The 27,730-nt window shown below is 51.5% G+C and overlaps 1 protein-coding gene across 2 annotated transcripts in view; it reads right to left on the bottom strand.

Moving 5' to 3' along the window:
• Positions 1–27,730, bottom strand: part of LOC134138136 (phosphofurin acidic cluster sorting protein 1-like) — a 70,764-nt gene that overhangs the window by 6,143 nt on the left and 36,891 nt on the right. For both annotated transcript variants that reach the window (XM_062571384.1, XM_062571385.1), the window contains exons 2-10: positions 17,637–17,724; positions 8,376–8,465; positions 7,997–8,122; positions 7,657–7,819; positions 7,423–7,514; positions 6,215–6,295; positions 5,187–5,246; positions 4,375–4,526; positions 1–94 (exon numbers count right to left, since the gene is read on the bottom strand). In XM_062571384.1, the coding sequence (XP_062427368.1) occupies positions 1–94; positions 4,375–4,526; positions 5,187–5,246; positions 6,215–6,295; positions 7,423–7,514; positions 7,657–7,819; positions 7,997–8,122; positions 8,376–8,465; positions 17,637–17,724 (946 nt within the window). The remainder of the gene's footprint in view (positions 95–4,374; positions 4,527–5,186; positions 5,247–6,214; positions 6,296–7,422; positions 7,515–7,656; positions 7,820–7,996; positions 8,123–8,375; positions 8,466–17,636; positions 17,725–27,730) is intronic.

Here is a 27,730-nt window from a genome sequence, read left to right as displayed (position 1 = left end):
AGGGCTGCCCGACTCTCGCTCCTGCCCTTTCTGGCTGTGCAGACTGCCGATCTCAGTCTGGGAACCAGAATGAGAGACTCCCTCAAAGAAACGCCTGCAGAGAAACAGACAGACGGACGGACGGACGGACGGATGGACAGACAGATGGGAGAGAAAAAGGCAGGAATAAGAGAGAAATGAAGTCATCGGGATCCCAGCAGGTCCCTTGCTGGCCTGGCCCAAGCAAAGAGCCCCACAGAGAGGCCCTCCACCGCAGCCCCCACAGGGACACAGGCATGGACACCCAAGTGCCAGAGTGACCCACAGCCCAGCAGGAGACCTCCTGCCAGGCTGCTGGCCCCACACACCACAGCCCACCACAGCAGTACTGGCTGCAGGGGCAGGATAGGGTCACACCAGCCAAATACAGCTAATCCGGTGACCCACTGCAAAACAGGGCAAGGAACCACTGTCCCAGCCAGGTAGCTGCCCATCTCACTGGTGTCTCTCAAACCACAGTTTGAACATGCTGCTGAGCCTCTCTGCTCCCTCCATGCTGCCATGGCCTGCAGACCTCTGCTGCCTTCCTCTCTCCTCCCCTTTCTTCCGGGCAGGCTCCTTGCTCCAACGGCTGCCGCTGCTCACTTCCAGCAGCAGCACCACCTTCTCTTTTTGCTTTCTCCTTTCCTACAGCTCTGAGGGCCACACATTACTGCAGACAGAGCTGCACCTTGGGCAACACGGCAGAAATGTACTGTTCTGCTCCCAAACATTCGCACTTGCCTTTTTGTTTTTCAGTGCTCTCTGAGCCGACGTTTCAGTAGAGCTGCACAAACCGACCCCAAAGTCCTGAGTCGCAGAACCCTCGGGGCAGCAAGACTGTCCTGCCACTACAGTGAGAACTGACTGCTTCCACCTTTGCTTCTGCTTTCCATCCATCATTTGTTCCTCGAGGACTCCTCCCACACCCGACGGGTGGCTCAAAGACCAGTCTCTGGGAAACCAAGCAGGCTCTTTCAGCTCCCCCAGGCCCCTTTGCAGTGATTGCAGCAGGTCTGCAACATGTGACTCCCCGTGGCAGAGTTGAACTCTCTTCCCCTCTGAGCTCTTCTTACACATTTGCGCACTAACTCAGGAAAATTTTCTCCTGATTTGCCAGATGGGGTTACTGGGTTGTAGCTTTCCCAGGACAGTCACAAATATGGGGAACGGACCAGTTCTGCTAGGACTCCGCCACAGTTTCCATTCTTTTCTATTTTCTTCAGTGGACATATTTTTCAGCGTTCTGCAGGATGCCTACAGACTGCTGAAGCTCTTAGCCATCCCTCTTAGTTTCTTTTTAACACGTTTCCTCATTTGTATAGCATGCTGTGCTGCCACTCACAACAGTGCTTGTTGGACTCTTTGCTTTTACTGCTCCTGCAAGGACATTTCATCTCAGTAAATGATGGTCCCCCCTGCAGAGCGGCTCTTTAGCAGCAGCGTTTATGTGCTGGCTGGGAGCAAGATTTTTCGCTCGCTGGCTCCATAACCAACTACTTCATGATATATTTATTTACAAAAGCTATAGATTTAGACTGAGCATTGCACCCTGATGGGACGTTTTCCCTAGGTCGCACAGGGATAACTGAGCTTTTCTGTTCTTTCTGTATTTCTGCTTTCTCTGCCTCTCCCATCTTCTTTAGAGCATCTCAGGACTGTCACCACCTTGTACAGTCATTATTCTACACTTGTCCTTGCCCAGCAAGCAATTTCAATCCATACCGGCTAGGTTAAAAACTTAAAGAGTCAAACTAGAGAAATACATTAACTTTTCCATAATACATAGTCCCCTCCACCCATGTCTCACTAGCTGCACTAGAACATGACATACTCCTGGTGCCAACAGCACCTTGAAAAGCAGTGTCTTGATCTTCTCTTTTTTCTTAGACATTGGATGTGTCTAGAAAAATGTGTACATTCAGTCTGGCTTCCAACACCCCATTTATATGGAGCTTGCCCCACTGAAGCTGTGTCCATCTCTGCCCTCTCTCACTTGTCATTTGGAGTGTTTCACGTGTCATGCTGTGCCCGGAGCTCTTCCACAATTCTCAGCTCCCTCTGTTCTGCAGTTTAGGCTCTCCTATAGCTGCATTTGAGTCTGAGGCTCAGTAGGCTGAGGTTTAGGTTAATCCCAGCCTCCTTCAATTCTAAATGCTTCCCTTGTTCTCAGTGAATTAACCCCCTCTCCCCTATCCCATTTTCCCAGCTGTCAATGGAGACATTTGTTCCCTCATCTCTGGTCTTTGATCAAAAGCCCTGATCTTTGAGATGTTACCTAAGAGCTTCAGTGCTAGCTCCAGCTTTGCCCCTGTGCAGGAGCAGCCTACAGCTGCACAGTCTCCCTGGCCACTTTTGAAGGGATGGCTCTCTGCTCCAAAGGCTGCTGGCCCAGCCCAAGGCACTGTCCACTGCTCACCCTCAAGGACTACCTGAATGTCCTTCCCCCACCAAGAGCTCCACGGTGTCTAGTAAGGCCAACCACCTCAATAAAAAAATTCAAAGCGAGGAGCACATCTTGAATTTACAGGCTAGGCTGGAAAGTCAACACCAGCTTCCTTAGGCAATCAGAGTGCAAAGGCTACACAGGATATCAGGACTGTGTAGTCTACGCCAAGGAACTTGGCTCCCATGTCTACCTGGAAGTACAAACTCAGTGAATGAGAATTCAAGGGGATATCCACAGGCAATGCTGCCAGAAACTGAGACAACAGAGAACAAGCCAGGCTAGGGACACTTTGCAAACAGGCTGAAAAGCAGCCCAGGGTCTAGGGACAGGGCAAGCACATATCAGCACTTCTCTAGAAGGTTCTCCCACTGACTAGACATTTGCGGGTAGGGATTGAAGAAACAGAGGGAGCAGTTTTATATTTAACACTCTCAATAGATCTTTCTTATAGTTTACATTGTTTTATACTGTTCATATATGCAAAACTAGGACTGGTTTTCCTCCTCTACATTTGTGTCATATTTTTCTAAATTGAATGTCATCTGCAGTGCTTCAGCATAGTGGCTTCCTGCTCCAAGCACTACTGGTGACCTCAGCCACCTCCCTGCTCCCTCACTCTCCTGACTCCCACACAATCGTGCTGAACAGGAAAGGCCTCACACACAACCGTTCAGGCTCCTCTGCTGTCCTCTCTCCTCTACTAGGAATGACAGCTCACTTCTAACCTTTGCATCCTGGGCTTTAAACCATTATCTGTCCACACAAAGACCTTCCTCTTTCTTCCACAGCATTTTAGCTTCCTTAAAGCCGCCCATGACAAGAGCATGTGAATCTCCTTTTGGAGATCCAAGCAGATCACTTAAGTAGCTCTCCCTTGCTCACACACCTGCTATCTCCTTCACAACCATTTGTGGGTTTCTGGAAGACACAACTTCTCTCTAGGCTCCTGTTTCCTTCCCAGTGCCCTGTGGGTCCATGAATCCAGCAGATTTCATTTCAAATAGTTTGCCTGGGGCAGGTTAAGTCTGCTATCCCCGCTCAGTACCTTCAGCAGGAATTCAGATTGATCCAAATTGTACTTAAATACTGAGCCAGAGAAAAGAATGACAAAGAAGTTTGGCTTGGCTAGAAGAGACTCAGGGCACTGTGAGGCAGCCAAGTAGGAGAAAATAAAGGGATATGCATTCGACTTCTCAAAAAAAGTTTTAGTGAGTTTCTCACAAAAGGACAGCATGGAAACACAACAGCCATGAGCAGAGAGGCCAGGCGAACTCAGGTCGTGTGGGAGAAAAGCCTGGTTTCACTGCAGTATCCACTGGAGACCTCTGTGCCAAGGCAGCACTGCTTGGCAGTACAAGTCAAGCCACTAGGCACCTTGGGAATGGCATGAGGGACAACACTGACTGTAGATAGTTGCATGTCTCCTCACAGGATGAGAACACAGCTTGCAGATCCTGCAGGGACTCAGGGACAAGCCCTATTTATAGTCAGGGGACAAGGTGCTCAGAAGATGTAGATGCTTCACTGTGGAGAGCCTGAGAAGGCCAGGACTGTTAGCAGAGAGATGTGAGAGCTTGGAACATCAGCACGCTTAGATCAAGTAGATACTCTTCCAGCAGACTAGGAAGAGTGTTAGATGGTGGACTGTGAGGAAATAAAATGAGACTAAATATGAGGAAACCCAGTTTTAGCGGGGAATCCTGATTTCTTTAAACAGATCATGCAAGTGATCTACGGCCTTGAGGTGAAGAGCTCAGTGGTGTCAACAGAGGATGAAGTTGCTGATGGGGATGGAAGTGGAGATGGGATAGCGCCTGCATCAGCTCAAGCAAAAGACAAGTGTTGGAGGACATTTCTCCAGGTTCTCCAGACTGTGTGATTGGCCTATGGCTCCCTGCAACACTTACCTCAGGGTGGGCTTGGGGGTGCTGTGCACGCTCTCGTTGTCCTCAATCTCCGGGCCGCTGTCACTGTTGTTGCATTCTTCCAGGCTGTCATAGAGCAAGCCCAGGTCTTCCTCTACCTCTTGGGTCTGGTCCACAGGGTCAGAATCCAGGACCTGTTGTACCAACCCGGAGAAAAAGGAGTCACCCTGCAACTTGGGCCAGGCAGGTACAGACTCCCTCCCAGCCTCGAGGCACACCATGGCACTGCTCACACCTCACCTTCCCCTGCCAATGTACAGAAAGCCAAATCCAACCTGTGGAAGGAGCAGATGACATTGTCATTATGCCAAAGGTGGATGCCATGAGCACAATACATCAGGCATCCACACTCACTGCAGTTAGGACATCTGAGAGAACCTCTGCTGGCTGTGCTACCATTCAGTGCAGGCTCCCAGGCAAAGTCAGTCACCCCTGCACCTGCATTAATGCCTGTCTTCAGTGGTGAACAGGACAAGTGTGGCCCTTGCAACGCCAGCTCCCTAGTGCAGAGCCAGTATCCCTTCAAACCTGTCCCCTCTCCCCAGGCAGGCTTTCTTGGAAGGTGTTTTTGGTTTGAAAGTTAGGCTCAGAGCTGCCCTCTCAAGGCTTTTGGAAAAGGCCAAATCTGTGCCATGTCTCACATCACCTTTGGTGACAGGCTGTCACCATCACATCTCCTTTTCCAAGTATCCCTGAGCACCTGCAGCACCAGCCCTGCACTCTCAGTGAGCTGAAACCAGCATCTGACATCTGCAGGTGATACTGGCAGGTGGAGCAGGAGTCCTGCTTCTTACCTCCTCCGTCACTTTAAACCTCTTAAGCAAAGCCACAAATTTTTGCTTGAAGTTTGGTTGCTGAAACAAAAAAAAAAGGGGGGGGGGGGGGAAAGGAGAGAAATAAGATTAACAAAACTATCAAATCTAGCTACAAGATGACTGATGTGCTACCACAGCTGCCCACTTTAACAGTCTGCTGGCTCCCTTCTGAGTCCACAGCCTATAATGTGATCATAGCTATGATCTCCATAGCTCCATAAATTTGCTGTAGGAGTTGGATTAAATCCAGGCTCTGCTGGAACCCACTGTATCTGGGCATGAGGACGGGTACAGGGACTCACACTCTCTGCCTCAGCCTAGAATAGCACTTTCCCTCCATTTAAATCCCCTTTCTCCCCAGACCATCTGGTTGAGGAAGGCTGTCTATAGGCAAGAAAAGGCTGGGAATGAACTCAGAAAGGATCTGCCCAAGGACATACTAGGCTGAGGGGGGTGAGGACAAGGAGGTATTTAGAGACCGGTGTGTGTGTGTGTGTGTGTTTGTGTGTGTGTGTGTGTGTGTGTGTGTGGAGGGGGGTGGTCGAACAGCTCACTCCTGCTGGCAGGCAAAAGAGCTGCTAATGGTTCAGGCTTCCTCACGCCTGTCTTTTGCTTCCTCAGGGAGGGAAAGAGGAGAGATCATGTCACAGCAGCGAGTCAAAACTGTGTTGCACACAGAGCATTACCTACACAAAGTTGAACTAAGCATGGTATGGGCCACGAGCTGGGGCATGGCTTGAAGCACGTGCAGGACTGTGAGCTACCAGCTAACTTAGTAATGGCAAGAGGCTTGTCCCTTTTTCTGAGGGCCAAGGGCTCTGTCCCTCAGTCTCCTCTAGTGCCTGGTGGGACAAGCGAGGGCTCAGACCCTTGGGAGCTCCCCTCCCGAGTAGGAACGGGCTGGCAGTCTGCACCCCCCAAGTCCACTCCACCCTACACTCCCTGCAAGAGGGGGAGGAAGTCAGTCCCTTCCATCTCTTTAATCATGTTGGAAACGCTGATGTTACTCTGATCATTGACGTGGTTCGGATCATTTTCCTCCTAGCCTTCTTTGTTTTTCTCAAGTCATCCTCTTCATCAAACAGATCCTGCAGGTGAGAGGGCACAGCACATCAGAGCCACTCAGAGTTCAGGGGGCAGCAACTCCTGGGAGTCCCTCACTCCATGTTTGCCACCATTTTGAAAAGGTTGGGGGCCCACTCTGCTGCCAGAGTCTTGCTGCTCACTTCCCCCTCCTTAGCATCCTCCCACCAAAAATCTTTTTCTCTAGCACTCTTGTCCCCAGATCCCTCCAGGCAGACGTGTGTCACCAAGGTTCATAGGAGAGGCAGCAACCTTCCGCATGCAGTTCTTACCGTAACCGAAAACTCCCCGCTTGCCTGCCTGCCCACAGCCATTGCATTGCTCTCCTGGCCTCCCCTTTCCAGGGCTACTTCAGAGAGTGCAGCACACTCCATTGCACACAGCAACAGCAAAGACAAGCCTTTGGCACCGGAAGGGAAGCCAAGGACTCAGCTCAAGCCAAACAAGAAACCCAGGCCACACAAGAGTGTCCCTCCAGGGATCAGCCTGACTGACACACATAGCTCCCAGGGACGTGGGGCCCTGATGTGTTAGCCCAGTCTGATGGGGCAGGTAACACAGAGGACCCTGAACCGACCAGATTTTGCCTCTGTGCCTGATTAACATGCTATCACAAGGCTCTTTTGGCGTTACTTGTAGGCACCACAAAAGGACAGCAGACGGCACAGGCACAACTCATCACAGGGCTGAGGTGGGTTTGCCACCTCTGACCATTTTCAGACCCAGCCTGTACCTCTTCCTAAAACCTCTGCTCTCTTTTTCTCCAAGAGAGGGCAGCTCAAGACAACCTCTGGTCGTGCTCACAGGAAGACAGGAGAGACCATCAGTGGTGCAAGGTGGAGGGGGCGCAGCAGCAGTTTTATGCTGCAAACAAGACCTCTCCAAGGACACATGGGAGAGACCTAAAGGTCTTCCAGGTCCACTACTGCCCTCCAGAGCCCCCTGCCCCACTATGAGTCTGACAACAGCTCAGTCATTCCCACTGTTAGATAGTGTGGTTTTCTTTTTCCTGAAACCGTGACAAACATTTGCATGAGAGATGAGAGGGCTCAGGGTGATGGAGACCCTCAATCCCTACTCCTTGTTCCAGAGATGGGGCCAAGGCATGAGCCACACTGCCAGACCCCCTTACCTGGCCCTGGACGGCATCATCGCTGGCCTCCTGCTCTGAGGAGAAGCTGTCATCCTCTTCTTCAGAGTAGTTATCGATGTCTGGGGAGCGATCTGAAAACAGAGAGCACAGCATTTCCCTGGACTGATACCTGGCTCCAGAGAAATGCTTAGCATTGCTGGCAGGTGCTTGGAGGCATGCTCCATCACCCATGTCCTGCCGCAAACATCTGTTCTGTGGTGAACATCAACGTACCTGAAGCTTTGATTTTAGGACCTGAGGGGACGCTCCCGTCCTCATGGTCAATGGGTTGGCTAGACAAAGAGTAGATGCTGATTTCAGCCACTCGGATGTTCACATCTTTCATGTTGCTGTGGAGGCCCAGCAGCTGCCCTCCATCCGTTGGGTGCTGCATCACCTGGACAGAGAGACAAGCCTTCTGCCAGGGTGACACGGTGGTGGCCAGCAGCCCATCCCATCAGCCTCATGGCTGGCTGACAAGCCAGAGGACTCACAGCCCATCAGTCCAGCAGCCCCTGGCCAGCCCAGCTCCCTTCCCAGCACTGGCATGGGGAGGCCACAATGAGCCCCTTACCTCGGCCATGTTAATGATGCCTACTGCAAGGGTCTTGTAGCCCAGAATTGTGCGGTTCTTGTACCTCTTCCTCCGCTGCAGCATAATCTGCAGTTTATTGCCATCTCTCTTGAGGAAGTGTGGGTACTGGGGAAGGAAAGCATAGGGATATGGAATCACATGGGAGCCTTCCTCAAGACTGATGGACAGTACGGTCTGACCTACTGACCTTTGAAGCACCCCTCAAAGGGCACCTGCACTCCACATCCTTCTCCGAGTCCAAGTTGCCCAGCAAATCAACCCCCTAAAGCACCTGCAGCAGCTGGCCAGCAGCAAGTCTCTTTGCTACTATGATCTCAGCAATGCCAAAAAGCCAGGGAAAAGGGGCATTGCAAGATACCTGCAGGGAGAACGTCAGCTCCAGCTCTGTCTCCATCAGGCCGCCTGGTGGGAGGACATATTCATTGGATCTCAGAACTCGCTTTGAACCCTGCAACAAGATTGGGAGATGCACACAGCTAAGCCAGAGCATCTCAGCCACAGACTTGGCTGCACAGCACACACAAAGCAAATGGTGTCCACAGTCCACAGGAAAGAACTGATGCCTTGGTTCAGCCCTGTTTCATCTCCCAGAGCCACCTTACACACACCAGTCAGCTCCACGAAAGCTTGCAGTTTCTACCGAGCTGCTGAAGACCTCTTCTCTCAGCCCATCTGCAAGGGAAAACTTGCTAGTCTGAAGTCTGCTCTGCTTCATCTGAGTCCTCGTACCCAGGACACACAGACACAGTTGAGAGGGACACCATTGGGGCCAGAATGTGTCGAGGGAGCCAAACAGACAGTGCCAGCGCAGGAGGGAGAGGGCGCTAACACACAGTCCAGCCAGGAAAGGCATCGATCCTGCAGCATTTTTCCCCATCCCACAGCAAATGGGCCCTCTGCAGGCCCCAGTCCAAGTGCAGCTGGTAGGATGGCACTGTGGGCCCAGGGTGTGATGCCCAAAGGTAACTGGGTTCCCCCTGCTTGCCCAGCTGGTCTCACAGAAAACTGTTCCTACTTTCATAGAGTCACAGAATGGTTGAGGTTGGAAGGGACCACTGGAGACCATCTACTCCAACTCTCCTGCTCAAGCAGGGTCACCTAGAGCACATTGTCTAGGACCATGTTCAGATGGCTTTTCAGTATCTCCAGGGATGGAGACTCCACAGCCTCTCTGGGAAGCCTGTTCCAGTGATCTGTCACCCTCACAATAAAGAAGTTTTCCACACGTTCAGATGGAATTTCCTGTGATTCAGTTTGTGTCCATTGCCTCTTGTCCTGTCTCTGGGCACCAGTGAGAACCATCTGGCCCCATCCTCTTTACACTCTCCCTTCAGATATTTATAAACATTGGTAAGGTCCCCCCTGGAGCCTTCCCTTCTCCAGCCTGAACAGTCCCAGCTTTCACAGCCCTTCCTCCATGCTCCATGCCTTTCATCAATCATCTTAGTAGCCCTACTCTGACCCTCTCCAGTAGCTCCATGTCTCTCTCATACTGGGGAGCCCAGAAGTGGACACAGTACTCAAGACGTGGCTTCCCCAGGGCTGAGGAGAGGGGCAGGATCACCTCCCTCCACCTGTTGGCAATGCTCTGCCTAATGCAGTCCAGCATATCATTGGCCTCCTTGCCACAAGCGCACATTGCTGGCTCATGGTCAACCTGTTGTCCACCAGGATCTCCAAGGCCTTCTCCGCAGAGCTGCTTTCCAACAGGTCAGTCTCCAGCCTGTACCGGTGCATGGATTTATTGCACTTCCCTTTATTGAACTTCATGAGGTTTATTCTTCCTCAGGCAAGAGTTCTTAGCTGTCCACACACAGAAAAGTTTCTCCGCCTTGGGAGGGCAGGAAGCGAGGCACTCCATCAATATAGCTTGTCCTATGCTTTCCCCTTTTCTTCTGTCCCATCTTTATTATCTCTCTCTCTAGGGCTTTGCTGTTGACTCAGAGAAACTCAACAATTTGGGGGATGAAGAATGCTGTCTGTGTGCACCAGACCCTCTTGGTTACAGGACAGCACAACTCAGGGACTCATCAGTAGGCCCAGGCCCACCAGCTGTGTCCCTGGAGGTCTGTGGGAACAGCTCCAAGTACAAGGAGCTCTCTCCTGCATCCCCAGGCCTGGGCCAGGAAGCCAACACACTGGGCTGGGGAGGCCATGGGGTAGTCTAGCACATCAGTTCTTGCAAATCAGTTATCACTGTCTTTCTGAGCACTTCTTAATTTAAGCTGTGGGCAAGTGAGTAGATGCGTCAAGCTAAGCAAATAGATGCAAATATCCAAAGGAACAGGATCTCTCTCCATATATCTGACTGTCTCTCAGGATCCTGCTGCATCCCCACACACTTCCCAGTCTGATCCTAACAGATGCCATGGCCAGCAGGATCCCAAGTCATCTGTGACCAGAGACTCTCCAATAGCTTAGCTGATTCCTAGATAAATGCAAAGTAAGAGCCCCAAGCTCCTCTTGCCTTCTCTGTGAGTGGCATGAGAAGCTGTGCCATGGGCAAGGAAGTGGCAGAGGAACAGAGACCACAGTTATATCCCTGCAGTAAGCAAGGAGGAAAGAAATGTTGAACTGTTTTTGTTCAACTTACTCATCAATGACCTGGATGAAAGAACAGAGTGCGTCCTCAGCAAGTTTGCTAATGATACCAAGCTGGGAGGAGTGGCTGACACACCTGAGGGCTGTGCTGCCATTCAGAGAGACCTGGACAGGCTGGAGAGTTGGGTGGAGAGGAACCTCCTGAGCTCCAACAAGGACAAGTGCAGGGTCCTGCACCTCAGCAGAAATAACCCCACGCATCAGTACAAGCTGGGGGCTGACCTTGTGGAGAGCAGCTCTGCAGAGCAGGACCTGGGAGTGCTGGTGGATGACCAGCAAATTGACCATGAGCCAGCAATGTGCCCTTGTGGCCAGGAAGGCCAATGGTCTCCTGGGCTGCACTGGGAAGACTGTTGCCAGCAGGTGCAGGGAGGTGATCCTGCCCCTCTACTCAGCCCTGAGGAGGCCTCATCTCAAGTCCTGCATCCACTTCTGGGCTCCCCAGGACAAGAGAGACATGGAGCTACTGGAGAGAGTCCAGCGTAGGGCTACAAAGATGATCAGAGGGCTGGAGCACCTGCCCTCTGAGGAATGGCTGCGAGAGCTGGGCCTGTTTAGCCTGGGGAAGAGAAGACTGAGGGGGGATCTTACCAATGTGTATAAGTACCTGAAGGGAGGGTGTCAAGGGGACGGGGACAAACTCTTTTCAGTTGTCCCATGTGACAGGAGGAGAGGCAATGGGCAGAAGTTGAACCACAGGAAGTTCCGTCTGAACGTGAGGGGGAATTTCTTCCCTGTGCGAGTGATGGAGCACTGGAAGAGGTTGCCCAGAGCAGTTGTGGAGTCTCCTTCTCTGGAGATCTTCAAGGCCCGCCTGGATGCAACCCTGTCTACCACGCTCTAGGTGACCCTGCCTGAGCAGGGAGATGGGATCTCCAGAGGTCCTTCCAACCTTACCAATTATGTGATTCTGTGAAATGGGCAAAGTCATTTTTCACCCATCCAGCAAGCACCCAGGAAGCTCTGCTGATGGGGACTTTAGTAAGGATCAGCAAGCCCAGGTGGCTCAGGTTGAAGGCCTTTCTTGCACCTCCATTGCTGGTGTTATTCAGGTTAGCAAGAAAAAAAACCTATAGAGGGGAGCCAAAAAAGGCCTACCCATCCTGCAGTGATGCAGCATTACAGTTCTCATGGATGCTGTAGCAAAGACAGGCTCTAAAGAAACTCTCCTTGCTTCCCCAGGGGCCCAGCCTGAGCCATCTGCAACACCATCCTCAGCAACTGTCCCAGGAGTGAGGCTTTCCACGTGCAAGGGCTTCCTAAACCTGAAGAAGAGGATCTGATCCCCATCACTATCTGTGAGCTCTCCAAGCCAAGAACACACTGGCTCTTCATTCCTGAGCCCTTCTTCAATAAGAGGTGGTCATTACTACACTAACTATTTACTTTGGCACATTTAATACTTGCTGTTTGTTCCAGAGAGACTTGCCTCCAAAGATTCAGTCTTTCTTCAAATCACACATACTGGTATATTTGTTTTTCCCAAAGATGGGGACAGAGTACAGCAAGCGAAGGTTGACAACAGTCTGTGTTGTGTGTCCAGTTCATGAAGGTTTCATGAATGCTGCAACCCTGCATGTGATTATCATTCACCGTTACGGGAGTAACACACCCCAGCTCCAGCCCCAGGCTTTGGCCCTTAGTGAAACACCGATGCACACCCACACAGCATTGCAAGAGCTCGGATGAAGACTGGTTCGTTATCACAGTGGAGGGAGAAGGGAAGAGCAGTGGAACCTTGAGATCCTTAAACTGCAGCACTTCTTAGGTGTGGGCCAGTTCTTTATGGGTGCAATGACCTGGCAAGCTGCCACGTGGCTGAGACTACGTCCTGTGAGATACCAGGCCTGCATGGTCACACAAAGAAAAAGAGATCATAACATCTAAGTCCAGTCAGAGGATCAGTTCTTTAGGCACCCTGGAGCATAGTGCTGAGCAGATGAGGCAGAAAAGGAGCTAGATATTGCACTGCAAATGCATGAGGCTCAGCAAGGTAGAGCCACTACCTAAAACTCATGCTCACCCCGCAAGAGACTCTATATTTCATGAAACAAATGGCACTTACACGTCTTGTAGGGACAGTGATCACCTCAAGGAGCCACTCAGCAGAAACCAGCTTTGCCACAATTAAACAGATATGGGGTTTCCAGTGGGGCTCACACAAACCTCAAAAAGTTCAACAAAAAACAAAAGCAAAGCCCTGGCCCAGAACAGAGTAACTTCAGGCAACAGCACAGGCTCAGGGACAGCTTGGTAGAAAGTGACCAGGGGATCCTGGGGGACACAACAAGTTGCCCCTATGGCAGCAGCGTGCCCTTCTTGCTGCACCAATGCCACCAACCACAGCCCCGGGCTGTGTTAGCAAGTGTGTAGGCAGCAGGACAGGAAAGGGATTTCTTCCCTCTGTTCAGCACTGATGACACCACAACTGGATCCTGGGACTAGTTTAGGCTTTCTAGTAATAAGAAAGACATTGACAGACTGGAGCAAGTCCAACAGAAGACACCAGAGTCTGCAGCACAGGATGTACAAGCAGAGGCTGGGAGAGCTGGGTTTGGTTAGCTGGAAAGAAAGAAGGTAAAGAGAGGTTTTATTGCTGCCCACAGCTGTCTCATAGGAGAATGCAGAGAAGACAGAACCTGACTCCTCTCAGAGGTGCATAGGGATAGGATGAGAAGCAACGGGGACAAACTAGAACATGCGAAATACCAATTAGATTTTTTTTCCCCATGAGGGCAGCCAAACTCTGGGGCAGAACCAAGAGACTGATGGTTCTCCATCCTTAGAGATACTCAACCCAATGCATCCCTGCACATGGGATGTAGCTCAGCTCTTCCGCAGTTTGAGTAATGTCAGGCAGAACTGATTGCTCAGCACACTTGAATATCACCACCAATACAACAGGAAAACTGAAGTATCAGACTGTTACAGTGAAGATCACAGATGACAAAGACTGTCAAGAAAGTGAAAAGCAATACGGAGAGGTTCTGGTCACAGATCTGCACTACCTGATAGACTGAAAATGTATATGGGCTTTCACTACCATACTCAGGTCCATGACTCCCAAGCCCCAGTTTGCTGGAGAGGGTATGGCTGCAGGAGGCTCTAGCCAAGGAAAATGCTCTGCTGCCCCAAACCTGGAGGCAAGGTGAGCTCACAAAGCCCTGGAGCCCTGCTCCAAGCCCTGGACTACCCTCAGTCTGGAGCACAGGCTGGGGCCTGCATGTTGACTGAACCAGGAGAGCTTTGCCCTTACCCCTTGTCCACTGAAGGCAGAAGAGCAAGGCAGGACAGAGCAGAAAATAGAGCAGAGAGAGAGGTCCCTGAAGTGGGAGGGTCTGTGCCAGTCCTGAGCCTGGCCCAAGGTGGCTGGAGAGCCCAGGGAATCGGAGAGGGTGTCCTGCTGCAAATGTCCCTGTAGTGAGTCCTGCTTGCAGGCCAGCTAACAGCACTGGACAAGGAGATGGAAGGGACTATTGCTGCCAAACTGATACTGGGCACAGGCTGATACAGGTACTGGCCAAGCTAGATCAAGACAAGCAGCATTCCTCAGAGACTGTGAGAAAAGTCAGACCCAGCAGGCAGACCTGAAGGAAGAATAGGCTCCTCCTCAATTCCACATCCAGAGACTAGGCCAAGGCAGACAGCAAAGCACAGCCCAGAATTCAGTTACAGGAGCATTTTGGGAGAAAACAGCTCATTAAATATCATCAGCAAATTTAGTTAATTAGGGGGTAGCTGGGATTGCTCAGATAGGAGTAAAAATACTGCAAGTGGTTGCAGAAAGATTAGAAACAAAGCATGAGCGAGGTGTAGACAGAAGACCCTGAGAGTACCTTTCAAGTATGGCAAGGAATGAAAAATCTGCCTCGCTGCAGGGCATAGGGCTTGGGCAGAAGGCAGGCCTGGCACAGGCAAGAGAGCTTCTCAGCTGCCTGCAGCCAAGCCTTGGCCCATCTTGTAGCACAGGCTTTGGTCCACCACGCAGGGGCTGGTGGCATCACCCCTCCTCTGCTGTGCCAAGGGTTGAACTTGAGTCACCAGCCACATCCCTGCAAGCAGGTGCCAGGGAGCTCACATCCCTTTCATGGCAACCATCACGGGAGCTGCAAGCTCTGTGAGCGCTGGGACAAGCTGACCTCTTTCGTTTCCTCTATTCATGGTCCAAGATCAGGTGCTTCTGAATCACAGGAATTCCCTTTGCCAAGTCAAGGGCCACATTTCCCTTCACACTGTAAACACAGTTAAGCAGCCAAGACTGTTTTCTGCACCTTTACAGAGCTGAAGCAGGCACATCTGGGTGCCTTAATGCCACGCTGAACCGTACACAGTAGAAAATGCTCTATGACATCTCCAAGCTGTTAAAACAAATAACAAGGGGTAAAGGTTTAAAAAACACTCAAGGGATATGAGAGTAAGTTCTCTTTCCACAGCAGTCTAGACCTTATCTCACTAGAAGTCACTGATTTAGGACTCTAAGTATTCAAATCACCTCTGGGAAATGTGACCAAGGCATATAAGAAATTTTCTCCTTGATGAATAACTATGTTTAGTAGACATAAAAATCTTCCCTTAACCTTTTGTCAGAGGTCTTCTTAGATGAAGGAGCAGATGGCACATACAACATTTGGAAGTTGTCCTTTACGACCAGAAGGGCACAATTGCTGTAAGAAGGACAGTAGATATTCTAGACAGGTTTACACCATCCTTCGGGTCCCATACATTCATCTAGTGGACTGTCTCCTTCACTAGGGTTGTCATCCTCAAGCAAGCTCCACCATCAGGCAGGGTCAGAGCTCTGTTTCCATACAATCTGCCCTTCAGAGCAGCAATTTCCCAATAGGCCTTACTTCAACCCAGCAAAACCACTACTGAAATAAGAGAAAATCTATCTGCCCTTTTTTGCTAGGTCCCCGCTGTTTCCTTAGGAACTTGCAGGTTCTCCACAAATTACACACGTCTTCTGTTTCCATCCAAAAGATGGAGATGGCAACACTCACCAGACAGCCTTCAAACAGCCTCTTGCTAGTATGACTCACTCGTTACCTAGGAGAGGCACAAGAGGGATGGATCCATCTGAGGCCGTTCTGTAGGCAGCCTGTGCTGATGCTGCCTACAGCTCCCATCTGCCTTCCAGGAGGGCTCAGCAGTCCCCAGCTCTGCAGGTGGAAGCAGATCAGGGAGGCACACAAGCCTGCCGTGCTCCCGCAATGAGTGTGGAGCCACAGGCTGGTGTGGCTTCAGCCTTCTCCTCCAGTTTTCTTCAGCTTTGTGGGTAGCCTATGCCTACAGGTGGCCGCAGGCACGTGGCCACACAGAGAGGAGGTAAGCACGTTCGAGCCGAGGCCCTCATTCGAATGCAACCTTGGTTACTTGGCAGGGAGAGCAGCCCCATACGGAGGAGCCCACATGGTCTCAAACAGTCCCTGCTGAGGCCTGTTAGCCTCCTGTGCCTGCAGGATACAGCGTGGGGCCCACAGCAGGAATGGGGCAGGGGGATCTGTCTGAAAGAGCTGAGGTCCTGCTGAGCAGCCTCTTCCGCAGTCTCACATTTGCAGCGTACGAGGGAGGATGCAGCTGAGGACACACATGCACAGCATATGCCAGCCCCAGTATAACAAGGGTCTGCAGAGAAGCCCCAGAGGAGGAGGAGGAAGAGGAGAACAGACAGCCCGGGCAGCTAGTGCAGGAGGTAACAGGAACAGTGACACAGCCCAGCCCTCCCAGCTGCATGGGAGCCACCCAGCACCCAGCTGCTTTCTGGCCTCCACCCTCAGGTGTCAGCCCAACCTCGATTGCTCCCTTGCTTCAAGGGGTCAACAGCCCTCTCCTGCTTGGGCTGTTTCCTTGGCAATGCCTGTGTCAGAGGGGCAGATGTCTTGGGAGGCACAGCCCAGTGCTTCCAGCTCTCCTGAATAACACCATACATAGTGATGGAAAGGCCTGACCAGCAGCACGTGGACCACAGGGTTCTGCTCCTCCTCTTCCTCCAAGCCCCACATTTTTTTGCATTTTGCTTCCAGACTCTCCTAGGCAAGTGAACCAGGTCTGCCATGAAGGCAAACGCCAGCTCCCAGAGTTCCATTAATACAGCAGCTTCAAGTGCTAATCCAGGATTTAGCTTCTAACGTGTGTGGCACAAAGAGCTCCGCGGGCGCACAAAGCTGCTGAGCTTCCCCCCACCCCCGGTGTTTCAATGGGATCAGCAGCTTTTCCGCCAGCTGACAAGAACGAAGAAAGGGCACCGGCGTTCCTGCTGGGCAAGGGAGACACTGCGGGGACACCACATTCGAGAGGCAGCTTGCTTCCTTGCTGTACTCTGGCAGACGGAGAGGATGTGTCTGTACACCGGGGTCATCTCTTCCCTGCTGCCAGAGGCAGGGAAGGAAGGGGCAGGACGGGGTCAAAGAGCCTCTCCCCTCGGTGACAAAGCTCTTTCCTCTGCCCAGGACAAAGTGGAGGTGCCTTGCCAGGCCAGGCCACGCAGAGAAAGGGAGGGGACAGCGCAGGCAATGGTAAGATCACACAAGGTGCCAATGTCAGCAGAAGCCACCCACAGAGGCACTTGATCCCTCGCCCAGCTTTGTCACCCTCCCCGCTTCGCACCCTTCACTTGTGGGCTCCCCAGGGAGGCCATGTAGACATAGGACACTGCCAGAAGCCATCAGGTGCTGAGCCTGGCCAAGGGGTCGAGAGCAGGATGGGTAGGGGCTGCTGAGCTCCCAGCAGCAGCTCCAGAGGCAGAAGCTAGCTGAGGCACCCAGTGCAGGTGGGAGCACTCTGTCCCATAGCAGAGGCCTAACCAGACATTCCTGCTGCCAGCAGCACCAGGTGGCTGCTGCTGGCCCTGGGGCATCACTCCCACCTGCCTTGGAGCCCCCCCCCCACCATCACCACCAAGGGTGCCAGCCAACACAGCGACTGGCACACAGCTAGGTGTGCACAGGCTAGCACATCCTTACAGAGGGCACAAAGACGGGCTTGTTGCCATGGGACAGCATCAAGGAGAGGAGCCTACCTGGATCTTCACAGCGATGAGCACGGAGCTCAGCTCTTTGTCCAGCTCTTTTAGCACTGTGAGCTTCTTCAGGCGCAGACTGCAGAGCCTGTAAGACAGAGAGAAGGGGACGCATTCAGGCACCACCATCCCTGGGGCCCTGCCACATGGTACCCGGCACTCGGAAGACAGCCTGACTGCTCAGCCCAGCCGCAGGCACGAGCTCGGTCGAGCAACGCTGGCATTCATGCGCCACTGAGGCAGCTCATTGGGGAAAAAAAAAGGAAAGAAGGAAAATTAACAGAGCTAAAGCAGGCTTAAGGGATTAGCATACAACAGGAAGTCCAACAGCAGCCCATGTAGTGGACAGATCCCTTCCCAAGTAGGGCTGTTGCTAGCTCTGCTTAAATCTACCTTGGTCACAAGTGCTGTTTATTTATAAACCAAAGCACTTAAATCCGCTCTTATCCTGTGACTTAGGTAAAGCAAAGGTTCCCATGCAGACCTGGTAACTCAGCTCGTCCCTTGCACAGCACCACGGGAAGCTGGCAGAGGGAGCCCTAAGGCGGCAGCCCCATGGGAAGCATCCTGCAACTGCAGGTCCGCAGGTCCAGGAGGCTGGTTGCAGCGGGCAGCATGGCCAGGAAAAGCCCACCAAGCGGCCCAAGGCGTAACGAGAAGAGCTGCATTTATGGCTTGAAGGGCAAGGTGGTGCCCATGAGCACTGGGACAGCCAGCTGTCCTGACCTCCTGCCTAGGAGCCTGCAGTAGGATTCCCACGGAGATTATTTTGGAGGACCAACACATCCTAGAGCACAGGCGGGATGTGCTTTCACAGCGAGCCATGCCATGGGCTCTACAAGAACTTGCCTCCCACTACATCCCTGCCCTCCTATCCAGAACAATTTTGGCTTGCAGAGGTCTGCTGGACTGCAACTGCAGCTCTGTTGCTCTGTATGTGCTTGGACGGCAGGGCAGGGCAGGGATCAGGAGCCAGGGAGCTGGGAGCACAAACGAACTCTGCATATCTGGTTGAACGGCAGAGCTCAGAGGGTTGTCATCGGTACTGCAGAGTCTAGCTGGAGGCCTGTAGCTAGCAGTGTCCCCCAGGGGTCAGTTCTGGGTCCCGTCTTGTTCAACTTATTCATCAGTGACCTGGATGAAGGGACAGAGTGCGTCCTCAGCAAGTTTGCTGATGATACCATGCTGGGAGGAGCGGTTGAACATGAGGAAAAACTGCTTTATTGTGAGGGTGACAGAGCACTGGAACAGGTTGCCCAGAGAAGTTGTGGTGTCTCCTTCTCCAGAGATATTCAAAACCCATCTGAACACGATCCTGTGCAACGCGCTCTAGGTGACCCACTTGAGCAGGGGGGTTAGAGTAAGTGATCTCCAGGGGTCCCTTCCAACTTCAACCATTCTGTGATCTCTCTGCCACATAGGCTGGACACCTTAAGACAGAGTCCAGATTTAGCCCCCCGTGCCCCACCACTGCACTAACAGATCCCACCTCTGTCCACCTTTCCCTTCCAGGTGCCTGCCTGATGGATGGGAGGAGCCCCCATCATCTAGGGCTGGCTCCCTGCTCCCCAGGCATACTTCAGCACCGTTAGGAGCAAAATGCAAGGAGCCTGGCCAAAGAAAACTAGGCCATCTCTACGACAGGGAGGACAGGGCTGAGCACCTGCCAGGAAGACCAGAGACAACAGCGACACCAGTCGCGCGTCGGTTCCTAGGAGGACTGCCCTGAGACGGAGCTCTCTTGGATTGCAGCCTCTGATCTGAGGTCGGCAGAAACCACGGACCAGCAACAACTTCATCCAACAACCAAGACTTTATTTGCAAATACCTACTTTGATCCCTTACAATCGCAGCGAAGCACGACTGGCCTGGGTTGCCAGCGGGCAATGACATCCTCCGAGTGGTGTTGGCTCCTTTACAATCGCAGTTTTTGCTGCTGGACCCAGGCATTACATTTGCTTATTAATCCTGACTTGCACGCTCACTGCTTTAATGGTTTTTTGAGTGTCTTTAAGAAAAAGACAGATACAAGCTGCTTGGTTAAATCCTGAAGAGACTTGATCTTTGAAAGTGATGCTGTTGGGCAGTAAACAAGGCAAAACAAACCTTACCAGGAGCGAAGGATGAGCACAAATCCACTCAGCTCTGTTTGGTGTATCACATCGGGTGCAAATGAACTGGAGTGGGGCTCAGCTGAACGCACTCTGCAAAAAGCCAACCCTTTTGATCCGATGGGCTTTTGTCAGGTAGTTTTGCCCTTCCACAGTGGGGGGGGAAAGGGGTTTCCTGAGCCTACCTGCACCTCAGCAGCGTGCTGTGAATCTCACCACCCACGAGCTGAGCCTGCCAGCACAGCGAAGGGACCTGCGAACAGCACTTCCCAGCCATCTAAAGCTCCAAGACTCAGTTCCTTCAATGACAGCAGAGTGGGTTCCCCACCTAACGGGAAGCGTTTGAGATCAGAGCCGAGGAAAGGAGAGCAGGAAGGATAAACAGGTGTTTCCAAATGGGCGGTTTTGTCTTGCCATCAGAGAGTCCGTCCTGGCAGAGGGAACAGAAGCAGTTGCTGAGAGGTGCAGACCCCAAAGGTAAAAGCTGTGGGGCAGAGGCAGCAGGTAGCCAAGGTGAGGCTTGCCACAAGCATGACATGTGCAGGATGCCCTGCAAAGCCACAGGAAAAGACTGCCTTGCACACCACTAAGAGATCAAGTGGCAAATCAGAGCCATTGCCAAGTGATACTCAGTTACCAGCAAAAGCAATACCCAGTTATCAGCGAAAGTTCCCCAGTAGTCTCTCTCCTCTGAGACCAGACAACTCCATTTGGGGGCATTTTTTCTGCAATACCTTGATTGTAACAGAACAGCAGCAACGGGGAAGTGATTTACCTGCTCTACTGGGCAGCCATCTCCTAATCAGCAGATGTGCTCTCCCAGATCTGCGAGGGCGAACGGCCCCCAGTGCTATCAGGGAGCGATGGCCACAGCAAGAGGCATGGCCCAGGAATCAAACAGCCCATCCTCCCCTTTCACAGGCTCATATCGATCTGTCAGCACCACCTGAACTCCAGGTCCTCTCCCCAGCTAGCCGGTGTACACAGCCCTCCTGTCCTGCCAAGCACTTTGGGCCAACGGTTTACTGCATTTCTCAAGCATCAGTTATCTCCCCTTTCTTACCAACTAGCATCATCAAAATAAAGACGAAAAGAATTGACCTGTTCTTCTACTATAGAAAACCATGCAGAGAGGCTAAGGTTAGCTAACACTATTCCCTAACAAGTGCCAGCCTTGATTTTCTACATGAGCCATAGGGAGGAATGAGGCCTGAGCATGCAAATCAAGTGTATCTACTCAAATCTTCCCTGACTTGAGTAGATCATAGAATCATAGAATCAGTAAGCTTGGAAGGGACCTCTGGAGATCATCTAGTCCCATCTCCCTGCTCAGGCAGGGCCACCTAGAGCATGTTAGACAGGGTTGCATCCAGGCAGGCTTTGAAGATCTCCAGAGAAGGAGAATCCACAACTGCTCTGGGAAACCTCTTCCAGTGCTCCATCACTCGCACAGGGAAGAAATTCCCCCTCACGTTCAGGCAGAACTTCCTGTGGTTCAACTTCTGCCCATTGCCTCTCCTCCTGTCACATGGGACAACTGAAAAGAGTTTGTCCCCGTCCCCTTGACACCCTCCCTTCAGGTACTTATACACATTGGTAAGATCCCCCCTCAGTCTTCTCTTCCCCAGGCTAAACAGGCCCAGCTCTCGCAGCCATTCCTCAGAGGGCAGGTGCTCCAGCCCTCTGATCATCTTTGTAGCCCTACGCTGGACTCTCTCCAGTAGCTCCATGTCTCTCTTGTCCTGGGGAGCCCAGAAGTGGATGCAGGACTTGAGATGAGGCCTCCTCAGGGCTGAGTAGAGGGGCAGGATCACCTCCCTGCACCTGCTGGCAACAGTCTTCCCAGTGCAGCCCAGGAGACCATTGGCCTTCCTGGCCACAAGGGCACATTGCTGGCTCATGGTCAATTTGCTGGTCATCCACCAGCACTCCCAGGTCCTGCTCTGCAGAGCTGCTCTCCACAAGGTCAGCCCCCAGCTTGTACTGGTGCATGGGGTTATTCCTCCCTAGGTGCAGGACCTGGCACTTGCCCTTGTTGGAGCTCAGAAGGTTCCTTTCCACCCAACTCTCCAGCCTGTCCAGGTCTCTCTGAATGGCAGCACAGCCCTCAGGTGTGTCAGCCACTCCTCCCAGCTTGGTATCATTAGCAAACTTGCTGAGGACGCACTCTGTCCCTTCATCCAGATCTCTGATGAAGAAGTTGAACAGGATGGGACCCAGTCCTGACCCCTAGGGGACGCCTCTAGCCACAGGCCTCCAACTAGACTCCACGCCACTGATGACGACCCTCTGAGCTCTGCCTTTCAGCCAGTTCTCAAGTCACCTCACTGTCCACTCATCTAACGCACACTGCCTGAGCTTCTCTAGGAGGATGTTACGGGAGACAGTGTCAAAAGCCTTGCTGAAGTCAAGGGACACAACGTCCACTGCTCTCCCCTCATCTACCCAGCCAGTCACTCCATCAGAGAAGGCTCTCAGATTGGTTAAGTAGGATTCCCCCTTGCAGAATCCACGCTGACTACTCCTGATCACCTTCTTTTCCTCCAGATGTCTGGAATGAGCTGTTCCATCACCTTTCTAGGGATGGAGGTGAGGCTGACTGGCCTATAGCTGCCTGGGTCCTCTGTCTTGACCTTTTTGAAGGCTGGAGTGACACTGGCTTTCTTCCAGTCCTCAGACAGCTCTCCAGTTCTCCAGGACCTTTCAAAGATGATGGAGAACGGCTTTGCGACAACATCTGCCAGCTCCCTCAGTACCCATGGGTGCATCCCATCTGGGCCCATGCATTTGTGGATGTCTAGCCTGCCCAGAAGATCCCTAATCCCATCCTCCTCAACCAAAGGAAAGACTTCCCTTCTCCAGACTTTCTCCCTCACGTCCAGCCTGCAGGACTCATGACAGCTGCCCTTAGCAGTGAAGACTGAAGCAAAGAAGGCAAGCAGTAATTCTGCCTTCTCTGTATCCCTTGTCACCAGGGCCACCGCCCCATTCAGTAGTGGGCCCACATTTTCCCAAGTCCTCCTCTTGCTGCTGATATATCTGAAGAAGCCCTTCCTAATGTCCTTGACATTCCTTGCAAGACTCAATTCCAACTAGGCCTTAGCCTTCTTCGTGGCATCTCTACATACTCTGACTGCATTCCTATAATTCTCCCAAGGTGCTAGATATGATCTAGCACTGATCCAGTTGGGGTAGCTACCTGCATAACAAAGCTATCCCCAAAGATTAAAATTTCCAAGATGACATCCAGTCTTAATTTGAGGCTATTGGAGGATAAAAAGTCCATCAAGCAGCTCTTCTCCTCTACCTCTGATAAGGCAGTTTAAAGCTCCTTTCCTCTCCTCCTTTCCATCCTTCTCTGCTTTCAATATCTCTTTTGCGTACTGGGGGACCCTGTACTCTGGTCCTTCCCACATTAAATGCTGAAAGGTAGTCACCCCCTCCCACCCTCTGCTCTTTCCTCCCTGTAGCACCCAAAGATCCCAGCAGCTCAGCTATAGCTTATACCCTGCAACTCCAAAGCTTTCTAAAACAGTGCTTTCTAAAATACTATTTCCCATCCCATAGGCATTAGCATGCACATCTGGCGTCAAAATGTATTTATTTGCAGCACTTGAATGCATCATTTTTTTAAAAGGGTGCTCCTAGCAGCTTGGCTTGCCCCACTGGACCTCTTTTGAGCTATTACTTAACCGATTTGTGCATCACCCAGATTTATATTACCTCTATGTGTTAAGCACCAACCCTGCAGATCTCTGTAGGACAGGATTGATCCATGATAACCAGAAGGATATTCCTCTCTCAGTACATCAGTCAAATCCCATGGCAACTTCCCTGCTGTTTTGCCTAGAACCAATTGCTCTATGACCCCCCAAGTCATTGAACTTGGCAGTTTTTGGTAGACCAATTATAAATCTGGGTCTGCTTGATCATATAAATCAAACATAAGAAGGAGCACCTGCTCTTGAGCTGTGGAACTACTGCAAGGACTCCACTTGTATCAAGTTACGGTGAACACTACTGTGTAATGCTGATACGAACAAGGCAACAGGGACTCGAGCTCCGACAGGACAGTCCTGACAGCGTTCTGGAAAATTCGTACTCCTGCACTTCATTACTGGTCATTTACTGGTGAGAGGTACTCACCATTTCTTAGTGTTATCTTCAAAACTGCTGCCTTCTTTCCACCACTAGCTGGGATCTGCCAAACGTCCTCTTTCCTGATAGTACAGTCATGGCTTTTTAGACATGCAACATAAGATAAAGCAGCTTCTAATTTTCTCTTACTCAGCTCTTTCTTCTTATTAGAGCTGGTATCAATCAAGAGTGCACCTCGTCCACCCCACCCCCAGCTAAGAAGCACATGTCTGTGTGTACAGACACGCAGACACACACTCGCACCCACCTTAGCCACGCAGGCACTGACTTTCGAAGCTGAGATGTTGAACTGCAAGCAATTACATCAAATTGAGACCAGAAAGAAAAAGAGAGAAAGGAGCAAAGTCACCAGATTTTCCATATGATGGCATTAAAATCTCATGGGTGAAGTTTTCCAGCCTATTAAAACAGTGAAAACACTGAAGTCACACTTTGAAAAGCTCTCAAAGCATTACTCTACATACATTTTTCCGTTCTCTTTTCCCTCCAGGTATTGCAGCTTCCCAGCCGATTCCCTCCTCTCTAGTTATATGGTTTATTTGGAGTTTTTGCTCAGAAGTCCGAAGAGACTCTTTTAACATTGTCCTCAAATCAGCTTGTGAGTTCATCTTGAAAGGTGAAGCTCCCGAAATACATGCTTTTTGTGAAATCCAGTTCCAGCAGCAGAGTGCCAGCTGTTGTTTGAAAATTCAACCCTCCTCTTCACTGCCAGGTGCCTTGTGCTCACAGCCAACATGCACAGCATCTGCTTTTACTGTTGCATTTTAAAGCAATGTTGACCTACCTGTGGCCCCACCAAAAAGATCTGAGCGTGCCATGCACAGCAGGGGAGAGGCAGCTTTAGAAGCATCCTGGAAAACTGCAGCTGCACAACCACCCAAAACATACCCAAGGACTGCAAAGGGTGCCTGGCAGAGGAGCAGCTCGAGCTCTTTATAAACAAGGAACCTCAGACATCTCTTCTTGCACAGCAGTCAGACACTAGGAAGACAACTGTGCCCAGAAACACTTTCACTGGGATCATAACCTGAAGTTGAAGGCTGGAGTTCAAAGCCTGGAAGCGATGACGGCTCTGTGAATAATGGGTCGGGCCAGTAACATGATGTAAAGCCTTAATGGCAGGTCTCACCCTCCCTTTGGGTAATTTTAGTACATTTTCTCTGCTGGTATCCTGCGTTGCTCAGCGCTTGGCTTACTGACCACTAAGATGTGACAGCTTTTTCCATCACGCTGCAGTATTATTTTCCTGAACTTTTGCCCTGGCTTCCTCAGTGGCATCAGCCAGGCTACCAGGGCTTTGCCTGAAGCTCCCGTGCCATCTAGAAACATTAACTGGAGCACATCCACCCTCTCCCAGCACTGCCTAGCTACACGGCCTTGACAACACTGCTATTCCTATTGGACACACAGCTGTGGGCTGAGCCCTAAACAGCAGCAGTTTAGCAGCTCTTCAGCGCTTCTCCTGACTTGCCAGCTCAGGTTTTGCTTCTCTGGATGACATCCACCTCGCAGGTTGGAGATGTGCAAGACATTCAGCGTGGCTCATGAAGAACGGGACACTTCTCAAAATGGGCTTAAGTGCTGTGCAGTGCCAATTTTCTGCAGACCTTCCCACTAGAGGGCAGAAGGCCTCCAGCTGGAGTTCCGGCACCCCAGGAAATGGGGGACGCCCTGGGACCGGCCTCGCAGCCCCTGGGACCAGCCAGGGGCTTTTATGAACAGGCAGTTCATAAAAGCAGCTTTGCTCGCTCAGCCTGAGCAGATGCTGTGCCTGAGTTGCCTTTTAGCCTCACGATACTCCGATGCGAAGAGCTTCACAGCTCAATCACACTGCGTTGCATCACCCATCAGCTTCAGGTGACGAAACGCAGGTAGTGTCTGCTGTCACCTCTAATAAAACACCCCTCCCCAAACATCACTAAGCTGTGCAGACCTCTGCTGTATCCCTGTAACAGTTGTCTCCTCCCAGTCCTATTCTGTTTAAAGGTCCATTTATCCCTTTTGGTCTCCTCTGAACCTCTTCTAGTTCTCTTCTAGCCTGTTAAAAATGGGAGAGAAGGAGGACCTGAATTTCACATACCCCAGATGCATGTTCCTCCTCGTGTTTCTACAGGGTCATAACCATGGTTTCTGATGACTTAGCTCAAAGCTACATGGAGGTACTTTCCAGGTAGCTCAGCTCCCTGAACCAGTTCATCCCACTGTCACAGAAGCAATAGGGCCAGCACAACAGCAGGCAAGGCCACGGCATCTAGCACCGTATAAACTTCAGCTCCTGTGGAATTACACTGAGATAGTGCCAGTGGGTCTTCATGAAATGCTAAGTTCAGCTCACAGACAGGCTGAGAAGGAGCTGCCTCCCCAGCCAAGTGCATAAGAGACACCACCGATGCCTGCGGAGAAAAGGAGAGAGACTCACCATCCTAGCTGACGGCAGCTTGCTACCAATGGCACACGCATTCACAGATTTAAATTTCCTCCCTCTTGCTGGCTCCAGGGCAGACTTCTGCTCCTGGCCCCTGCCACCCCAATTCTGCCAACTGCCGCAGGTTGGACTTATCCCAACTCCCAGATGACTATCCCGAAGGAAATCCCAAAGCACAAGGAGCAGGAAGACAAAGCTCCCTAGGTTGTTAGACCCCTTCATTTCCTGTAAAGGAGTTTGCAGCTCACTGCTCCGCCTGCTTTAAGGAATCCAGCCCTTTTTCCTGTGCAACTATTCCTGCTCAGCTCCATCCTCCTGCTTCCTTCCAAGTCCCAGAGAGGGCTAACCCCAGGCCAAAGCTCAAACATTTTTGAGGACTAGCTGACCCTCTTCTTGCCTGTGTCTCTCAGGGTTGTATCAGCAAAGGAACACAAAGCCCATGCTGAGAAGGGATTCCTCCTCCCCAGAGTGGGCAGGCAGGATGACCACTCACTTCTGACCACGCTCTGCCAGGGGAAGAGAGAGAGCAATGGCATGCTAGGAACAGCTGGGAATGCCAGCGCCAGCTATGTACACGTTACCATGAGCATCCCCAGTCAAGAAAAACGAGAAGGCAAAGGATAAGAAAACAGGGCCCTGCAATTAGGTACAGCCACCTTGCCTTGCCCTTGTCACTGCCTGGCCCCAGCCCTGCGGAGTCCCTTTTGCAGCCTTGTGCCCTGGTTATCTTGTGCCCCTACAAGAGCCATTTAAGGTATGGTCTCCTTCCAAAGCACCCCTGCCAGAGCAGCACATTAAGTGGGACCTCCACACCACCATGTTGAACTATTTCCCGATTTTCCTATCCTCACAGGACAGGAAACCCACTCCGACAGGACAGCGCAGCCCCAGTTGTTCTTGTCTGCCTTGGCAGGCCATTTCTAATCACATCAAATGTCATCGCCTCACGCAGCGTCTTCCAGGGTTTGTGCGTTTATCAAGCATGCGCCACTTCAATGAGTCTCAGCCGAGGGCTTAGCTCCTTAATCTCTGGGCAGATGAACTCAGATGTGCAAAATCGTTCTCTGCCTCAGGACCTTCAAAGCTGATATTCGATCGTAGCCAAAACTCCTCTTTGACCAGTTGCGATGTTTCCTTCGAAGGGTTTTATCAGGTTGTGCTTTTGAGGCATCCTAATTAAGAGAGACCAGCCAAGACATGTTATTCTAGGGCACACCAGCCCTAAACATAAGGAATGACACAAAAAGAGGTAGAGAGATCAGCAGCAATGCTGTGCTCAGGGCAAGCAGTACTTTTCTCTCCAGAGAGCTACACCTTCCACAGGCTCTCAGTTGCTTCTGTGCTGCCAAAATCTTAACATGCAGTTAATGCCCATGGAGGAAGACACGACCTACTCATAA

The sequence above is a fragment of the Rhea pennata genome, chromosome 3 (genome assembly GCF_028389875.1).
Source record: "Rhea pennata isolate bPtePen1 chromosome 3, bPtePen1.pri, whole genome shotgun sequence".
NCBI lineage: Eukaryota > Metazoa > Chordata > Aves > Rheiformes > Rheidae > Rhea > Rhea pennata.
Note: the sequence above shows the minus strand (reverse complement) of the source record. Positions and strands in the feature narration are given on the sequence as shown.